This window comes from Heptranchias perlo, chromosome 10 (genome assembly GCF_035084215.1).
Source record: "Heptranchias perlo isolate sHepPer1 chromosome 10, sHepPer1.hap1, whole genome shotgun sequence".
Classification (NCBI taxonomy): domain Eukaryota; kingdom Metazoa; phylum Chordata; class Chondrichthyes; order Hexanchiformes; family Hexanchidae; genus Heptranchias; species Heptranchias perlo.
The window spans coordinates 15,103,702-15,117,595 of NC_090334.1; the positions used below are offsets into that span (position 1 = coordinate 15,103,702).

Genomic DNA, 13,894 nt, shown 5'->3' on the forward strand with positions numbered 1-13,894 from the left:
ACAATGAGTTCAACAACTTTAGATCATAACCACTGCTCCCATTTTCTCAGAAGAAGAGTGAGGAGTAAATGGGATGAGCGGCTTGGAGCTGAGGGTCGGGGAGCGGCTTGGAGCTGAGTGAGGAGTGAATTGGCGAAGAGTGAGGAGTGAATTGGCGAAGAGTGAGGAGTGAATTGGCGAAGAGTGAGGAGTGAATTGGCGATGAGTGAGGAGTGAATTGGAGAAGAGTGAGGAGTGAATTGGAGAAGAGTGAGGAGTGAATTGGAGAAGAGTGAGGAGTGAATTGGAGAAGAGTGAGGAGTGAATTGGAGAAACAGCCAGTGTGAACTGGAGAGGTTGAATTGGAGAGCAGAGTGACTAGGGTGTGTGTAGGCATGGAGAGGAATGAACCTCCATGTCACTGTAACAACTGTACACACAATTTTAAAACAATTTCACAATAAGATTGAACAGGAGAAGGTTTCCATGATAAACCACAATTTCTCTGGAAGATATGTGGGACGTTTTACTCAATTATTGCCGCAATTTTATACAATACAAGTTGGGTACCCCTGCACCCTGAGTTATGACTTGCCTGTACCCCTCTTCATGTTTATTCTAATAACATATCACATTCAGGGATGTTTTTGAGTAGTCAGGTTTATTCTTGGAGCTGTTTCAGGTTTATTGAACCTGTCGGGTGACTTTTGCAAGTTTTCTAGGTTGACCTGTGGGCTTCAGGGGAGAAAAAGGAAATTCGAAGAGGAACGCAAGGGAAGTCGAGGGAGGCTGGTGGAGCGGAGCCCTGCTGGGCAATGCAGAGTAACTCAGGGGCATTCAAAGAAACATACAGCACAGAAGGAGGCCATTCGGCCCATCGTGCCTGTGCCAGTTCTTTGAAAGATCTATCCAATTAGTCCCATTCCCCTGCTCTTTCCCCATAGCCCTGCAATTTTTTCCCTTTCAAGTATTTATCCAATTCCCTTTTGAAAGTTACTATTGAATCTGCTTCCACCTCCCTTTCAGGCAGTGCATTCCAGATCATAACAACTCGCTGCATAAAAAAAATTCTCCTCATCTCCCCTCTGGATCTTTTGCCAATTACCTTAAATCTGTGTCCTCTGGTTACCGACCCTCCTGCATGGAAACAGTTTCTCCCTATTTACTCTGTCAAAACCCTTCATGATTTTGAACAGCTCTATTAAATCTCCCGTTAACCTTCTCTGCTCTAAGGAGAACAATCCCAGCTTCTCTAGTCTCTTCACATAACTGAAGTCCCTCATCCATGGTACCATTCTGGTAAATTTCCTCTGCACCCTCTCCAAGGTGCATTCCTGCTCCACATGCTACATTGTAGTCAATATAATGAAGCCTTTGTTTAAACAAGTTCCAAAGGGCAGCCCCAATCCAATCCTTGCCATGCCTCTTCTCAAATGCAAACTAATGACCTTAACACGATACAATAAAAGCCACCGTACACAAGTATTTGCGCAATGTTTGAAGAATCAGATGCAAGGTCAGGTTAGGTTTTCTGCCTTGTCTGAAGTCCAAAATTGGACAAGGGGAAGGATAGGGGCAGGGTAGGTCAGAGGGCATTCTGAAAACCTTAATAATAACAACTGAGCCCACATATCATGTGACACAGAACCAAAGTAAGACAGGGAAAATGGATTCCTGCTTTAAAGTGGACTTTGGCCATCTAGTATATATTTTAGAATTTTCCAGAGAGCCCACAGTCTGGCTCAAACTTGAGCAGAAGGCAAGCCTCAGTCAGTACTGGTGAAGCTTTACAGCTGTTAGCCATGGTCGCACTCTCGCCTGAGTCTGAAGACATGGGCTCGAGCACAAAATCTAGGCTGACACTCCAGTGCAGTACTGAGGGAATGCTGCACTGTCGGAGGTGCCGTCTCTCAGATGAGACATTAAACTGAGGCCCTCTGTGCTCTCTCAGGTGGACGTAAACGATCCCATGGCACCTATTTCGAAGAAGAGCATTGGGGTGTGCTCACCAGTGTCCTGGCCAACATTTATCCCTCAACCAATATCACTAAAAAAGAGATTATCCAGTCATTATCTCATTGCTGTTTGTGGGACCTTGCACTGTGCAAATTGACTGCCATGTTTCCTACATTACAACAGTGATTTCACTTCAAATGCGCTTCATTGGCTGTAAAGAGTTCTGGGACGTCCTGAGATCATGAAAGCTGCTGCAAAAATGCAAGTTCTTTCTTACTTTCTTTACAGTTACAGGGATTGAGTCAGCCACAGAAAGATGATATAGTTACAGCATCCCCAACTTGCTCCATTCCAAGATGGTACCTCTGACACAGAGGCAAACAAGACTCTTGGCACAAGAACTGGCATTGTGCAGTTGAACTAAAGTTTAATAATGGGTGTGTGAAATGTTTGTACTGTGTCTAGGTGAATAGTGAGAAACACCTAGCTGGACAATTACTGATTTTGTCCTTCCAGCCTTGGGAAGAATGGGAAGGGGTTTGGTCAATGGGAAATCTACACAATGATAAGACTGTGAAGAGATTTGGTCCATTAGGAATCTATAAATGAAAAGAATGGGCAGGGGTTTGGTCCATTGGGAATTTATACAATGATGAGAATGGGAAGGGGTTTGATCCATTCGGAAGGGATGGGATGAGGCTAGGACCTTTGGGATTCTGAGCAGTGGTAGTGAATGGGAAGGGGTTTGGTCCATTGGAACCTGTGCTGAGTTTGTGCTTCTTGTGGATAGGGATTTATTGACGCTCCCGTTATCGTGTATACAGCTTACAGTCGACAGCCTCAATCTCCCTAGGATTTCAGTAAATGTGATAGTGGACATGTGGAATCTTATACCAAACCCAGTTGAAATGGCAAAAATTACCAACGGCACAGTTAGAACTTGGGTTGTATGTGAAGAGAGAATTGTGAGCTGTGTTACACAAGGACGTGACGTATTGGTGGTTACAGATCTGTCACTGGGGATGGGAGTAATGAGTGTAATTTGAGGTGGGGATTTATGAGTGTTACACAAGAAGTGCATTGTCACAATGGTGGAATGTGTTGGCTTAAGTGTAAACACTATTCCTACAGAGTGTTGGTCCATACAAACCCACTTCTAATATGATGAAATCTTTATTTATGTCCCTACTTCCAGTCCGTCACACTTACGATGTCACACACTGTCTAATGCAAGGAATGTACAGAAAACTCTCCAGGAACAGAAAGTACTGGAGCCACAGTGTCTGCAAGCTCTTACTAGACCCTCCCACAAACAAATCTGGCATCTGATCTCCAACCTGAATAATCTTTGAATGAACTAACCCCAGTTTTCATTTAACATTAACTAGCCTTAAGGAGACCTGCGCCCACACTTCAGCTGAAGAATAGCGGTTTGTCTTTTACATGAGCTCACGGTCCTGTGTTGGTTTGAATGGGATTGTTTTCCTATTGTGTGTTGGTACCTATATGTTAGATAATCCCACTGGACTGTGTCTTCTTGGTGGGCACCAACCACTGGAGCAGAACACTCTGATGTTGGGCGAAGAGGAAGAGGATTGTTCCACAAAATTTCTACTCATTGACTATCTCCAGCACAAAACAGGGCAATGAGTCAGAACTGGGAACACTGGGAAATGTGCAGATACCATGGCTAGTGTGGTATCATCACTTCCCACTCTGGTACTGAGCCCATACAGGTCAGGGCTGTCCCAGGTTCAATCCCGGTACTTAGCTGGGTGGGTGGAGGGGCCAAGGACATCCAGCTTAGTTGGTCTTAGTTCACGCACAATGACCCTGGCTGGAAAGCAGCACGTGAAGTTTTTGTGAGATTAGGGTTTGGTTCTGATGCTCTCCAGGGTGGAATAGCCCATCGACATTCACTGACTAGGACCACATGTGGCCACGTGAGTGATGCACTGGAAGCTGGCCGGCACTTGTATCCCAGAGAGGAGAGGAGAAATAAAAACTGGAGACAAAAAATAAATGGTGTAGGTCCTCTTCTTACAAGATTTGGGTGAAACACAATCAAGTGACCATGTAGTAAGTCTTTTGGCCGATCTCCACCAGGAGATGATTCGCACCCCCTCCCTCCTCATGTACACAAGTCGGAGCTTTGGGTCATTTGCAAGAAAGACTTGCATTTATATAGTGCCTTTCACAACCTCAGGACTTCCCAAAGTGCTTCGCAGCCAATGAAGTACTTTCTTGAAGTGTAGTTACTGTTGTAATGTAGGAAACACAGCAGCCCATTTGGGCACAACAAGGTCCCACAAACAGCAATGTGATAATGACCAGATAATCTGTTTTTTTTAATTGATGTTGGTTGAGAGATAAATATTGGCCAGGACACCGGGGAGAATTCTCCTGCTCTTCTTCGAAATAGTACCATGGGATCTTTCCCATCCACCTGAGAGGGTAGACCGGGCCACGGTTTAAAGTCTTATCTGAGAGATGGCACTTCCGACAGTGCAACAATCCCTCAGTACTGTACTAAAGTGTCAGCCTGGATTATGTGCTCACGTCTCTAGAGTGGGGCTTGAACCTACGACCTTCTGAGTCAGAGGCGAGAGTGCTACCAACTGAGCTCTTTGAAGACAGCGCTCCAATTGTTACGCTCAGTAAGTCTTGAATTGAAAGCAAGCTGGAGCCGTGGTTGAACAGAAAAGTGTGCGACCTGCCTGCCCTCACAGCAAATGAAAGGGATTGCACATTTAGCGTTAATGGGCTGCTCTGCAAGTGGCCTGTAATTACACCTTGTTTACAACAGATGGTACAATGTGCGTCAAAGAGGACATCAACGGGAAGCATGCTTTGCTGGCAAGGCTCTATCGATGGCTTTAACCCTTTCAGGGGCCGTCTGCTCTCAGCGCTGTGGTTAAAGCTGCTCGGATTGTCATCCTGGGCTTGCGGAGACTGCTGCTTTACTGACTGGCGAGACTCACGCCCTCTCAGATTGGCCACAATCTAATTGAATGGTGCAACAGGCTCGAGAGGCTGAATGGCCTACTCCTGCTCCTATGTTCTCCTCTTCATCTCCAAGATACGCTGGTCAACAAATTAATTTGAAAGAAGTTAATCTCCCCCAGGCATGGAGGCCTCACCGGCAAAGCTCTCAATTCTTACTGGATTAAACTGGGGGTCATTATTTTCTTCCTGAAAGTTTTCATTCCATGCAAATCCTTGGCCAGTGTCTTTAAGGTGTGTACCTTGCAATCCATGCATACTTTCTCCTTTGTTTAATTTTTTTTTTGGTGAATTTTTGATTTAAGATGAGGTGCGTCAGTGCTGGAATGGAACACTTCCCATTCAGAGCACTATTTGTCAGCATCAAACACTCCCAGGGCAGGGGCAGCACGGGTTAGACACAGAGTAAAGGTCCATCTACACTGTCCCATCAAACACTCCCAGGGCAGGGGCAGCACGGGTTAGATACAGAGTAAAGGTCCATCTACACTTTACAATCAAACACTCCCAGGGCAGGTTCAGCACAGGTTAGATACAGAGTAAAGGTCCATCTACACTGTCCCATCAAACACTCCCAGGGCAGGGGCAGCACGGGTTAGATACAGAGTAAAGGTCCATCTACACTTTACAATCAAACACTCCCAGGGCAGGTTCAGCACAGGTTAGATACAGAGTAAAGGTCCATCTACACTGTCCCATCAAACACTCCCAGGGCAGGGGCAGCACGGGTTAGATACAGAGTAAAGGTCCATCTACACTTTACAATCAAACACTCCCAGGGCAGGTTCAGCACAGGTTAGACACAGAGTAAAGGTCCATCTACACTTTACAATCAAACAATCCCAGGGCAGGTTCAGCACAGGTTAGATACAGAGTAAAGGTCCATCTACACTTTACAATCAAACAATCCCAGGGCAGGTTCAGCACGGGTTAGACACAGAGTAAAGGTCCATCTACACTTTACAATCAAACACTCCCAGGGCAGGTTCAGCACGGGTTAGACACAGAGTAAAGGTCCATCTACACTTTACAGTCAAACACTCCCAGGGCAGGTTCAGCACGGGTTAGATACAGAGTAAAGGTCCATCTACACTTTACAATCAAACACTCCCAGGGCAGGGGCAGCACGGGTTAGACACAGAGTAAAGGTCCATCTACACTTTACAATCAAACACTCCCAGGGCAGGGGCAGCACGGGTTAGACACAGAGTAAAGGTCCATCTACACTTTACAATCAAACACTCCCAGGGCAGGGGCAGCACGGGTTAGACACAGAGTAAAGGTCCATCTACACTTTACAATCAAACACTCCCAGGGCAGGGGCAGCACGGGTTAGACACAGAGTAAAGGTCCATCTACACTTTACAATCAAACACTCCCAGGGCAGGGGCAGCACGGGTTAGATACAGAGTAAAGGTCCATCTACACTTTACAATCAAACACTCCCAGGGCAGGGGCAGCACGGGTTAGATACAGAGTAAAGGTCCATCTACACTTTACAATCAAACACTCCCAGGGCAGGGGCAGCACGGGTTAGATACAGAGTAAAGGTCCATCTACACTTTACAATCAAACACTCCCAGGGCAGGTTCAGCACGGGTTAGATACAGAGTAAAGGTCCATCTACACTTTACAATCAAACACTCCCAGGGCAGGTTCAGCACGGGTTAGATACAGAGTAAAGGTCCATCTACACTTTACAATCAAACACTCCCAGGGCAGGTTCAGCACGGGTTAGATACAGAGTAAAGGTCCATCTACACTTTACAATCAAACACTCCCAGGGCAGGTTCAGCACGGGTTAGATACAGAGTAAAGGTCCATCTACACTTTACAATCAAACACTCCCAGGGCAGGTTCAGCACGGGTTAGATACAGAGTAAAGGTCCATCTACACTTTACAATCAAACACTCCCAGGGCAGGTTCAGCACGGGTTAGATACAGAGTAAAGGTCCATCTACACTTTACAATCAAACACTCCCAGGGCAGGTTCAGCACAGGTTAGATACAGAGTAAAGGTCCCTCTGCACTCTCTGCCCCAACAAGCACTGCACAGTGATAGCCTAGTGGGTAAGGCAACACCTAGTGAAGTACTGAGCCTTACAGACAAGGAAGTTCCCAGGTTTGATCCCTGGTCTGCACTGTTAGCTGACCCCAGGAGTGACAGCAGTTAGGGTGTTACAATTGGCCTCAGCACCCCTGCATTAAGGAAGGAAGGGAAAAAAAAAAATCAGTCAGGGATGCTGCTCCCGATCGAGAAGATTGGACTTGGCTTTGATGTACTCCTGAGTTGACGAGCCCACAATCATTCAACGGTCAGGCTCTCACGTGGCCACTGAGTGAAACATTAAAGTTGCTGGGGGGGTGGAGATGAAGATGTTGTTCAATTAGTTTTCTCATTGAACCACACCACTGCCTGCACTTCCATCCTTGCTCAGCTCAGCTACATAACCATGGCAGCAGGTGACCATGGCAGCAGGTGACCATGGCAGCAGGTGACCATGGCAGCAGGTGACCATGGCGAGAGTTATGGACTCTATGAACGTCTCACTCAGCAGCCACCTTGGTTGCCGACATCGAGGATTGGAACTGTCACCCTTACTGGAGAGAGAGAAAGAAAGAACTTGCATTTATACAGCGCCTTTCATGCACTCAGGACGTCCCAAAGCCCTTTACAGTCAATGAAATACTTTTGAAGTGCAGTCACTGTTGTACTGTAGGAAATGGGCAGCCAATTTGTGCACAGCACGATCCCACAAACAGCAATGTGGTAAATGACCAGATAATCTGTTTTTTTAGTGATGTTGATTAAGGGATAAATATTGGCCAGAACACCAGGGAGAACTCCCCTTCTCATCTTCGAATAGTGCCGTGGAATCTTTTACGTTCACTTGAGGGGGCAGATGGGGCCTCGGTTTAACGTCTCATTCAAAAAAGGGCACCACTGACAGTTCAGTACTGCCCTGGGAGTTAGATTACGGGCTCAAGTCTCTGGAGTGGGACTTGAACCCACGACCTTCTGACTCAAGAGGTGAGGGTGTTACCCACTGAGCCAAGGCTGACAACTGAGGCCTTGCGAGGCAGGCCATGCCAGTTGAAGTGACATCTCGCACTGCCCGAAGCGCAGCGACCCCTGACCGAACTGAGCTGGATTCCATAAAGGCTCTTTGAAAGAGCTATCTGATTCGTCCACTCCCCCGCTCTTTCCCCATAGCCCTGAAAATGTTTCCTTTCCAAGTGAGGTATCAATGCCAACCTCATCCCCATTTCTTGATTCACCTCAGGCTTTCCCTTGCTTTTTTCCCCCATTGGCTTTGTTGGCATTCTGTTGTGGGGGGCTTGTCCCGTCAATGGAATTGGTGAAAGAAGGTTAGACACCCACCTCAACGATACTCCGCAAGTCCCGCACATACATCCGCTCGGTCTCAATTATTTCCATGACCACCCTGTCCACGTACGACAGCTTGGGGTTGGGGGCCATGGCCCTGGTTGCTATGGGAGACAAAGGGACCTGGCGGAAGTTGACATCCAAGCTCATCCGGTCCGGCGAGCTGTTGTTGTTGCACGCCCAGTCGGCCTTGAGCGCGCGCACGGGCGGAGCCAGCTCCACTCGGACATCCTCCTCCATTCGGGGCGGGGTCTCCAGGTGGCAGGTGCTGGGGGGCGGGACCTCAAAGGGGACGCGGCCGTCCTGCGAGGAGCCCGAGGAGCCAGCACTCACGGGGCGCTCGTTGTCCGAACAGTCCGTGTTGACCGAAGTAGAGCTGGCGGAGGCGGTGACCGTGGACATCCTGTCATGGCTGCTCAGAGAAGAGGCGGAAGAAGTCCTGGGCGATTCTGGGAGAGGCAAGAAGGAAAAAAAAGGACATTTTATTGTTGATCGCCTTAAATGTTCAGGCATCTTTATTTTTTCCAGAGACCTGGCTCATTAGGCTAGAGGTCATTCAGATATTTCATTAATACACCCCCATTGGCACTCTGGGTGTCCTAGAACAAGTCAATCTCCTCTGCTCTGCCCTAGTGTAATCATCCCCACCTATTGGCATGATAGCAGGTACTAAACCTCACCCTGGAAAGTGTCAGCAAAAGAAAGAACTTGCATTTATATAGCGCCTTTCACAACCTCAGGACGTCCCAAAGTGCTTTATAGCCGATGAAGTACTTTTTGAAGTGTCATCACTGTTGTAATGTAGGAAACACGGCAGCCAATTTGCGCACAGCAAGGTCCCACAAACAGCAATGAAATAACGAACAGATAACCTGCTTTAGTGATGTTGGTTGAGGGATAAATATTAGCCAGGACACCGGGAGAACTCCCCTGCTCTCCTTCGAAATAGCGCCATGGGATTATTTTACGTCCACCTGAGGGCAGAATGTCTAACATCTTATCTGAAAGATGGCACCTCCGACGGTGAAGCACTCCCTCCGAACTGCACTGGGAGTGTCAACCTGGATCATGTGCTCAAGTCTCTGGAGTGGGGGTTGAACTAAAGAGGCGAGAGTGTTACTCACTGAGCCACGGCTGACACGGAGAAAATTGAACGGAGAGAACAAGAATTTTTAAATGCCTGAGGCCTCTGAAAGCCGAGTTGACTGCCGTTAATCAGCTAGAACGGAGGGTGCCGATCACCTTGTATGTGACTTGGAAATAGGTCCTTCATTAAAGTCTTTGCAGTGATCTCCTTAACCCAGTTCCTGTTGTTCCAGTTAGGAGGATTACCTTGAGATTACTCTGGGGGAGGGGAGAGGCAGAGGGAAGCGAGGCTTACTTCTCCGAGGCCTTACCCTGAACCTTACTGATAATCCCCGTCCAATTCTCATGTTTCAGGCCGGAACCTCACAGGGCTTGGAAAGATGGGACAAAAAAGAAATTCCCTTTCCAAAGAGAGGTTTTTGTTTTGCAGGTGAAGGGACTGCGCTATTATACACAATGGGTTGGATCCCATTCCATTCAGCTGGGAGAGAGAAGGGCCTGGGAGGAGGAGGGGCCTGGGAGGTCAGAACCAACCTTTGGAAACCCAGACAGATTATTCACACAAACCATTTTGGTTCTGAAATTAGCCTGAAAGAGATGAGCTCTCGGCTGTGTTCCCCCCCATGGCTCCGCATCACATCTTCTACTTTGTGTTGACACATCAGACCCGTGTTCGCTGACCTACAATGGCTCCCGGTCCACCAACGCCTCCATTTTTAAATTCATTGTGTTCAAATCCCTCCTTGGCCTCGCCCCTCCCTACCTCTGTATCCTCCTCTCCGACATCTGCGCATTCCTCCAATTCTGGCCTCTTGTTCATCCCCCCACTTCCTTCGCTCCACCATTGGCGGCCGTGCCTTCAGCTGTCTAGGCCCCAAATTCTGGAATTCCCTCCCTAAACCTCTCCACCTCTCTCCTCCTTTAAAATGCTCCTTAAAACCTACATCTTTAATCAAGCTTTTGATCACCTGTCCCAATAGCTCCTTATTTGGCTCGGTGTCAATTTTTGTCTGATTACGCTCCTGTGAAGAGCCTTGGGACGTTTTACTACTTAAAGGCACTGCATCATAGAAACATAGAAAATAGGAGCAGGAGTAGGCCATTCGGCCCTTCGAGCCTGCTCCGCCATTCAATATGATCATGGCTGATCCTCTATTTCAATACCATATTCCCGCTCTCTCCCCATTCCCCTTGATGCCTTCTGTGCAAGTTATTGTTATTGCCAGCAACTCTCTTTCTTGGTCACTCTGCAGTGCCTGGTACTTCGCTCCACGGTGCTGCTTTTGATGGGGATGGGGTTTGCTTCCCAGTTTCCTCATAAAGTCACTGACTCTCACTGGGATATGGATCCACAGGCACCTGCAATCTCAGCCAAATATTTGCTCTTCGTTCTTGAGCGTCAGCAGGCTATTCGACCACGGAGAGCATCACAGTCGGGCCCGGCCTTGTGCTCACCTGATGTCCGCTCACGTGTGCTTCCTATCAGGAATTGTTGGGCTGTTTGTCCCCACACCCACCACCTCCCTTGCATTTCTATAGCGCCTTTGACCACCTCAGGATAATCCAAAGAGCTTTACAGCCAATGCAGTACTTTTTGAAGTGTAGTCACTGTTGTAATGTAGGAAACTCGGAAGCCAATTTGCACACAGCAAGATCCCACAAACAGCAATGTGATAATGAGCAGATAATCTGTTTTAGTGATGTTCGATGAGGGATAAATATTGGCCCAAGGCACGGGGAGAACTCTCCTGCTCTTCTTGAAAATAGTGCCGTGGGATCTTTTACATCCACCTGAGAGGGCAGATGGGGCCTCGGTTTAATGTCTCACCCGAAAGATGGCACTGTAGACTGTGCAGCACTCCCTCAGTACTGCACTGGGACTGCCAGCCTGGATTTTGTGCTCAAGTCTCTGGAGTGGGGGCTTGAACCCATGACCTTCCGACTCAGAGGCGAGAGTGCGGACTCTGAGCTGACACCTATTATCCAGGCTGAGCTCAATGAGCCCGGGGCTTTGCAGGCTTTTATGGATCAAACCAGGTCGCAGCCTGCGAGTTTCTGATTTCATTCCGAGATCGCCAGCTTTGTGGCTCCAAATCTCCCTCCGATTCCAGTTGCTCATTCAGGATCCCAAGCCTCCCCCATTGTAGTTCCCAGAAAGGGGCTGTGCAACTTGGCAAGATGTTCTCAGAACTCAGTATGGTTAAGTGCAATGGGACCACTATCTGCACAGTTGTGGGAACCCTGGAGAACAGCACTATTAAGGAGTGTCAGTACACTCACACAATCTCCAGAAGATGCACAGCTGCAGGTCGCCTTAGGGAGCATCTCCAAAAAGAAAAGTATGTTAAGTGAAAACAACTTAACTCTCAACCTTTCAGACAGATGGGAGGTGCATGTTAAAGGGGCAGTAATTCTGACAAATATATTGCTTACAGCATACTTTCCCCGGGTTGGATGGAATTATTTTTTGGCCAGGAGTAGTGGACAGCTGAGGAGATGCTTGTTCCTGTAACTTTTCCATGATAAGCAGCGATGTGCAATCATACACCATACTCACTGATGGCTCAACAATCAGCTCATTTCTTTTCCATTGGGCAATTATCCCGATACTCGACTTTACACATCATCATTCTGTTCAATACTTTCATATAAAACAGAGAGACAGAGAGAGAGAGAGACAGACAGCCATACAAAGAGACACAGACAGCAAGGAGGGAGAGAGGCAGGCAGGTAAAGAGAGGAGAGACAGAGGCAAACTGATATACACGTAGAGGCAGGCAGACAGAGGGTGAGAGGCAGGCAGACAGAGGGTGAGAGTCCAAGAGAGAGAGGAAGGAGAGAGGCAGGCAGAGAGAGAGAGAAAGAGAGAGAGAGAGGCACAGAGAGAGAAATAAAGAGAGAAGTGTGAGAGGGAGGCATAGAAAGAGATACACACAGAGGCATAAAGAGAGGAAGGAGTGAGACAGGCACACAGAGAGAAGTAAGAGAGATAGAGCAAGGTGCACAGATAGAGGGAACGGAGAGGAATTATATCGCGCCTTTCACAACCTCATTATGTCCGAAAGTGCTTCACAGCCAATTAAGTACTTTTGAAGTGTTCTGTTGTAATGTAGGAAAAGCAGCAGCCAATTTGGGCAAAGCAAAGTCTCACAAACAGCAATGAGAAAAATGACCAGATAGTCTGATTTTTAATGATTTTGGTGGAGGGATAAATATTGGCCAGGACTCCGGAAAGAACTTCCCTGCTCTTCGAATATGGCCGTGGGCTCTTTTACATCCACCTGAGAGGGCAGACTGGGCCTCGGTTTAACACCTCATCAGCACCTCCGACAGTGCAGGAATCCATCAGAATTGCACTGGAGTGTCAGCCTCGATTATGTGTTCAAGTCTCTGGAGTGGGGCTTGAACCCACAACCTTCTGACTCGGAGGCAAGAATGCTACCAACTGAACCATGGCTGACACGAGAGATTTATTAGTCACCATCCTCTTTCACGAATCAAGTATCTCTGCCAACTGACGCCAAAATTCTCTCGCATATTGAGTGCAACAACAACAACTTGCATTTATATAGCGCCTTTAACATAGTAAAACGTCCCAAGGTGCTTCACAGGAGTGTTATCAGACAAAAATTGACACCAAGCCACATAAGGAGATATTAAGACAGGTGACCAAAAGCTTGGTCAAAGAGTTAGGTTTTAAGGAGTGTCTTAAAGGAGTAGAGGCGGAAAGGTTTAGGGAGGGGATTCCGGTGCTTAGGGCCTAGGCAGCTGAAGGCACGGCCGCCAATGGTGGAGTGATTAAAATCACTGGAAAATTAGACAGCAAGTTAGTCTTATCATCAATGACGAGTCTGGAAGATATTCACATAATACTTTAACTGTTTGATGCTCACTTTCATCTTTAACAATTGTAGACATTTTTATCCAATGTTCCCATCGATGCAGGGGTGGGGTTGCTCTTTAGGAACATAGGAACAGGAGTAGGCCATTCAGCCCCTTGAGCCTGTTCCGTCATTCAGTTAGAACACAGCAGATCTGTATCTTAACTCCATCTACCTGCCTTGGTTCCATAACCCTTAATACCCTAACCAACAAAAATTTATCAATCTCAGTTTTAAAATTTTCAATTGACCCCCAGCCTCAACAGCATTTTGGGGGAGAGAGTTCCAGATTTCCACTACCCTTTGTGTGAAGAAGTGCTTCCTGACATCACCCCCTGAATGATTTTGCCTTATCCTACATCCCCTCCTCTCTCACAAAAAGCATTCCCATCGACAAATAACAGGAGGGCGCAAGGAGAGGACGGTAGCAGCACGAGCCACCTCTACAACTGATTCGAGTGGCAGGCAAAACAGATTTGTTTATAATCGACACAGAACGCAGCCACTACCCAAAACAGAGTGCGAGGTCATCCACTTTCAATCCGAGAAAGACAAAGGTCGGAATATTTTCTTAATGGCGAGAGACTAGAAACTGTGGAG

General features: G+C 47.4%; 1 protein-coding gene across 1 annotated transcript in view; it reads right to left on the bottom strand.

Moving 5' to 3' along the window:
• LOC137326302 (pleckstrin homology domain-containing family G member 3-like) overlaps positions 1-13,894 on the bottom strand; it is a 233,326-nt gene that overhangs the window by 89,377 nt on the left and 130,055 nt on the right. The window contains exon 3 of the mRNA XM_067991256.1: positions 8,322-8,776. Coding sequence (XP_067847357.1) covers positions 8,322-8,776 — 455 coding nt within the window. The remainder of the gene's footprint in view (positions 1-8,321; positions 8,777-13,894) is intronic.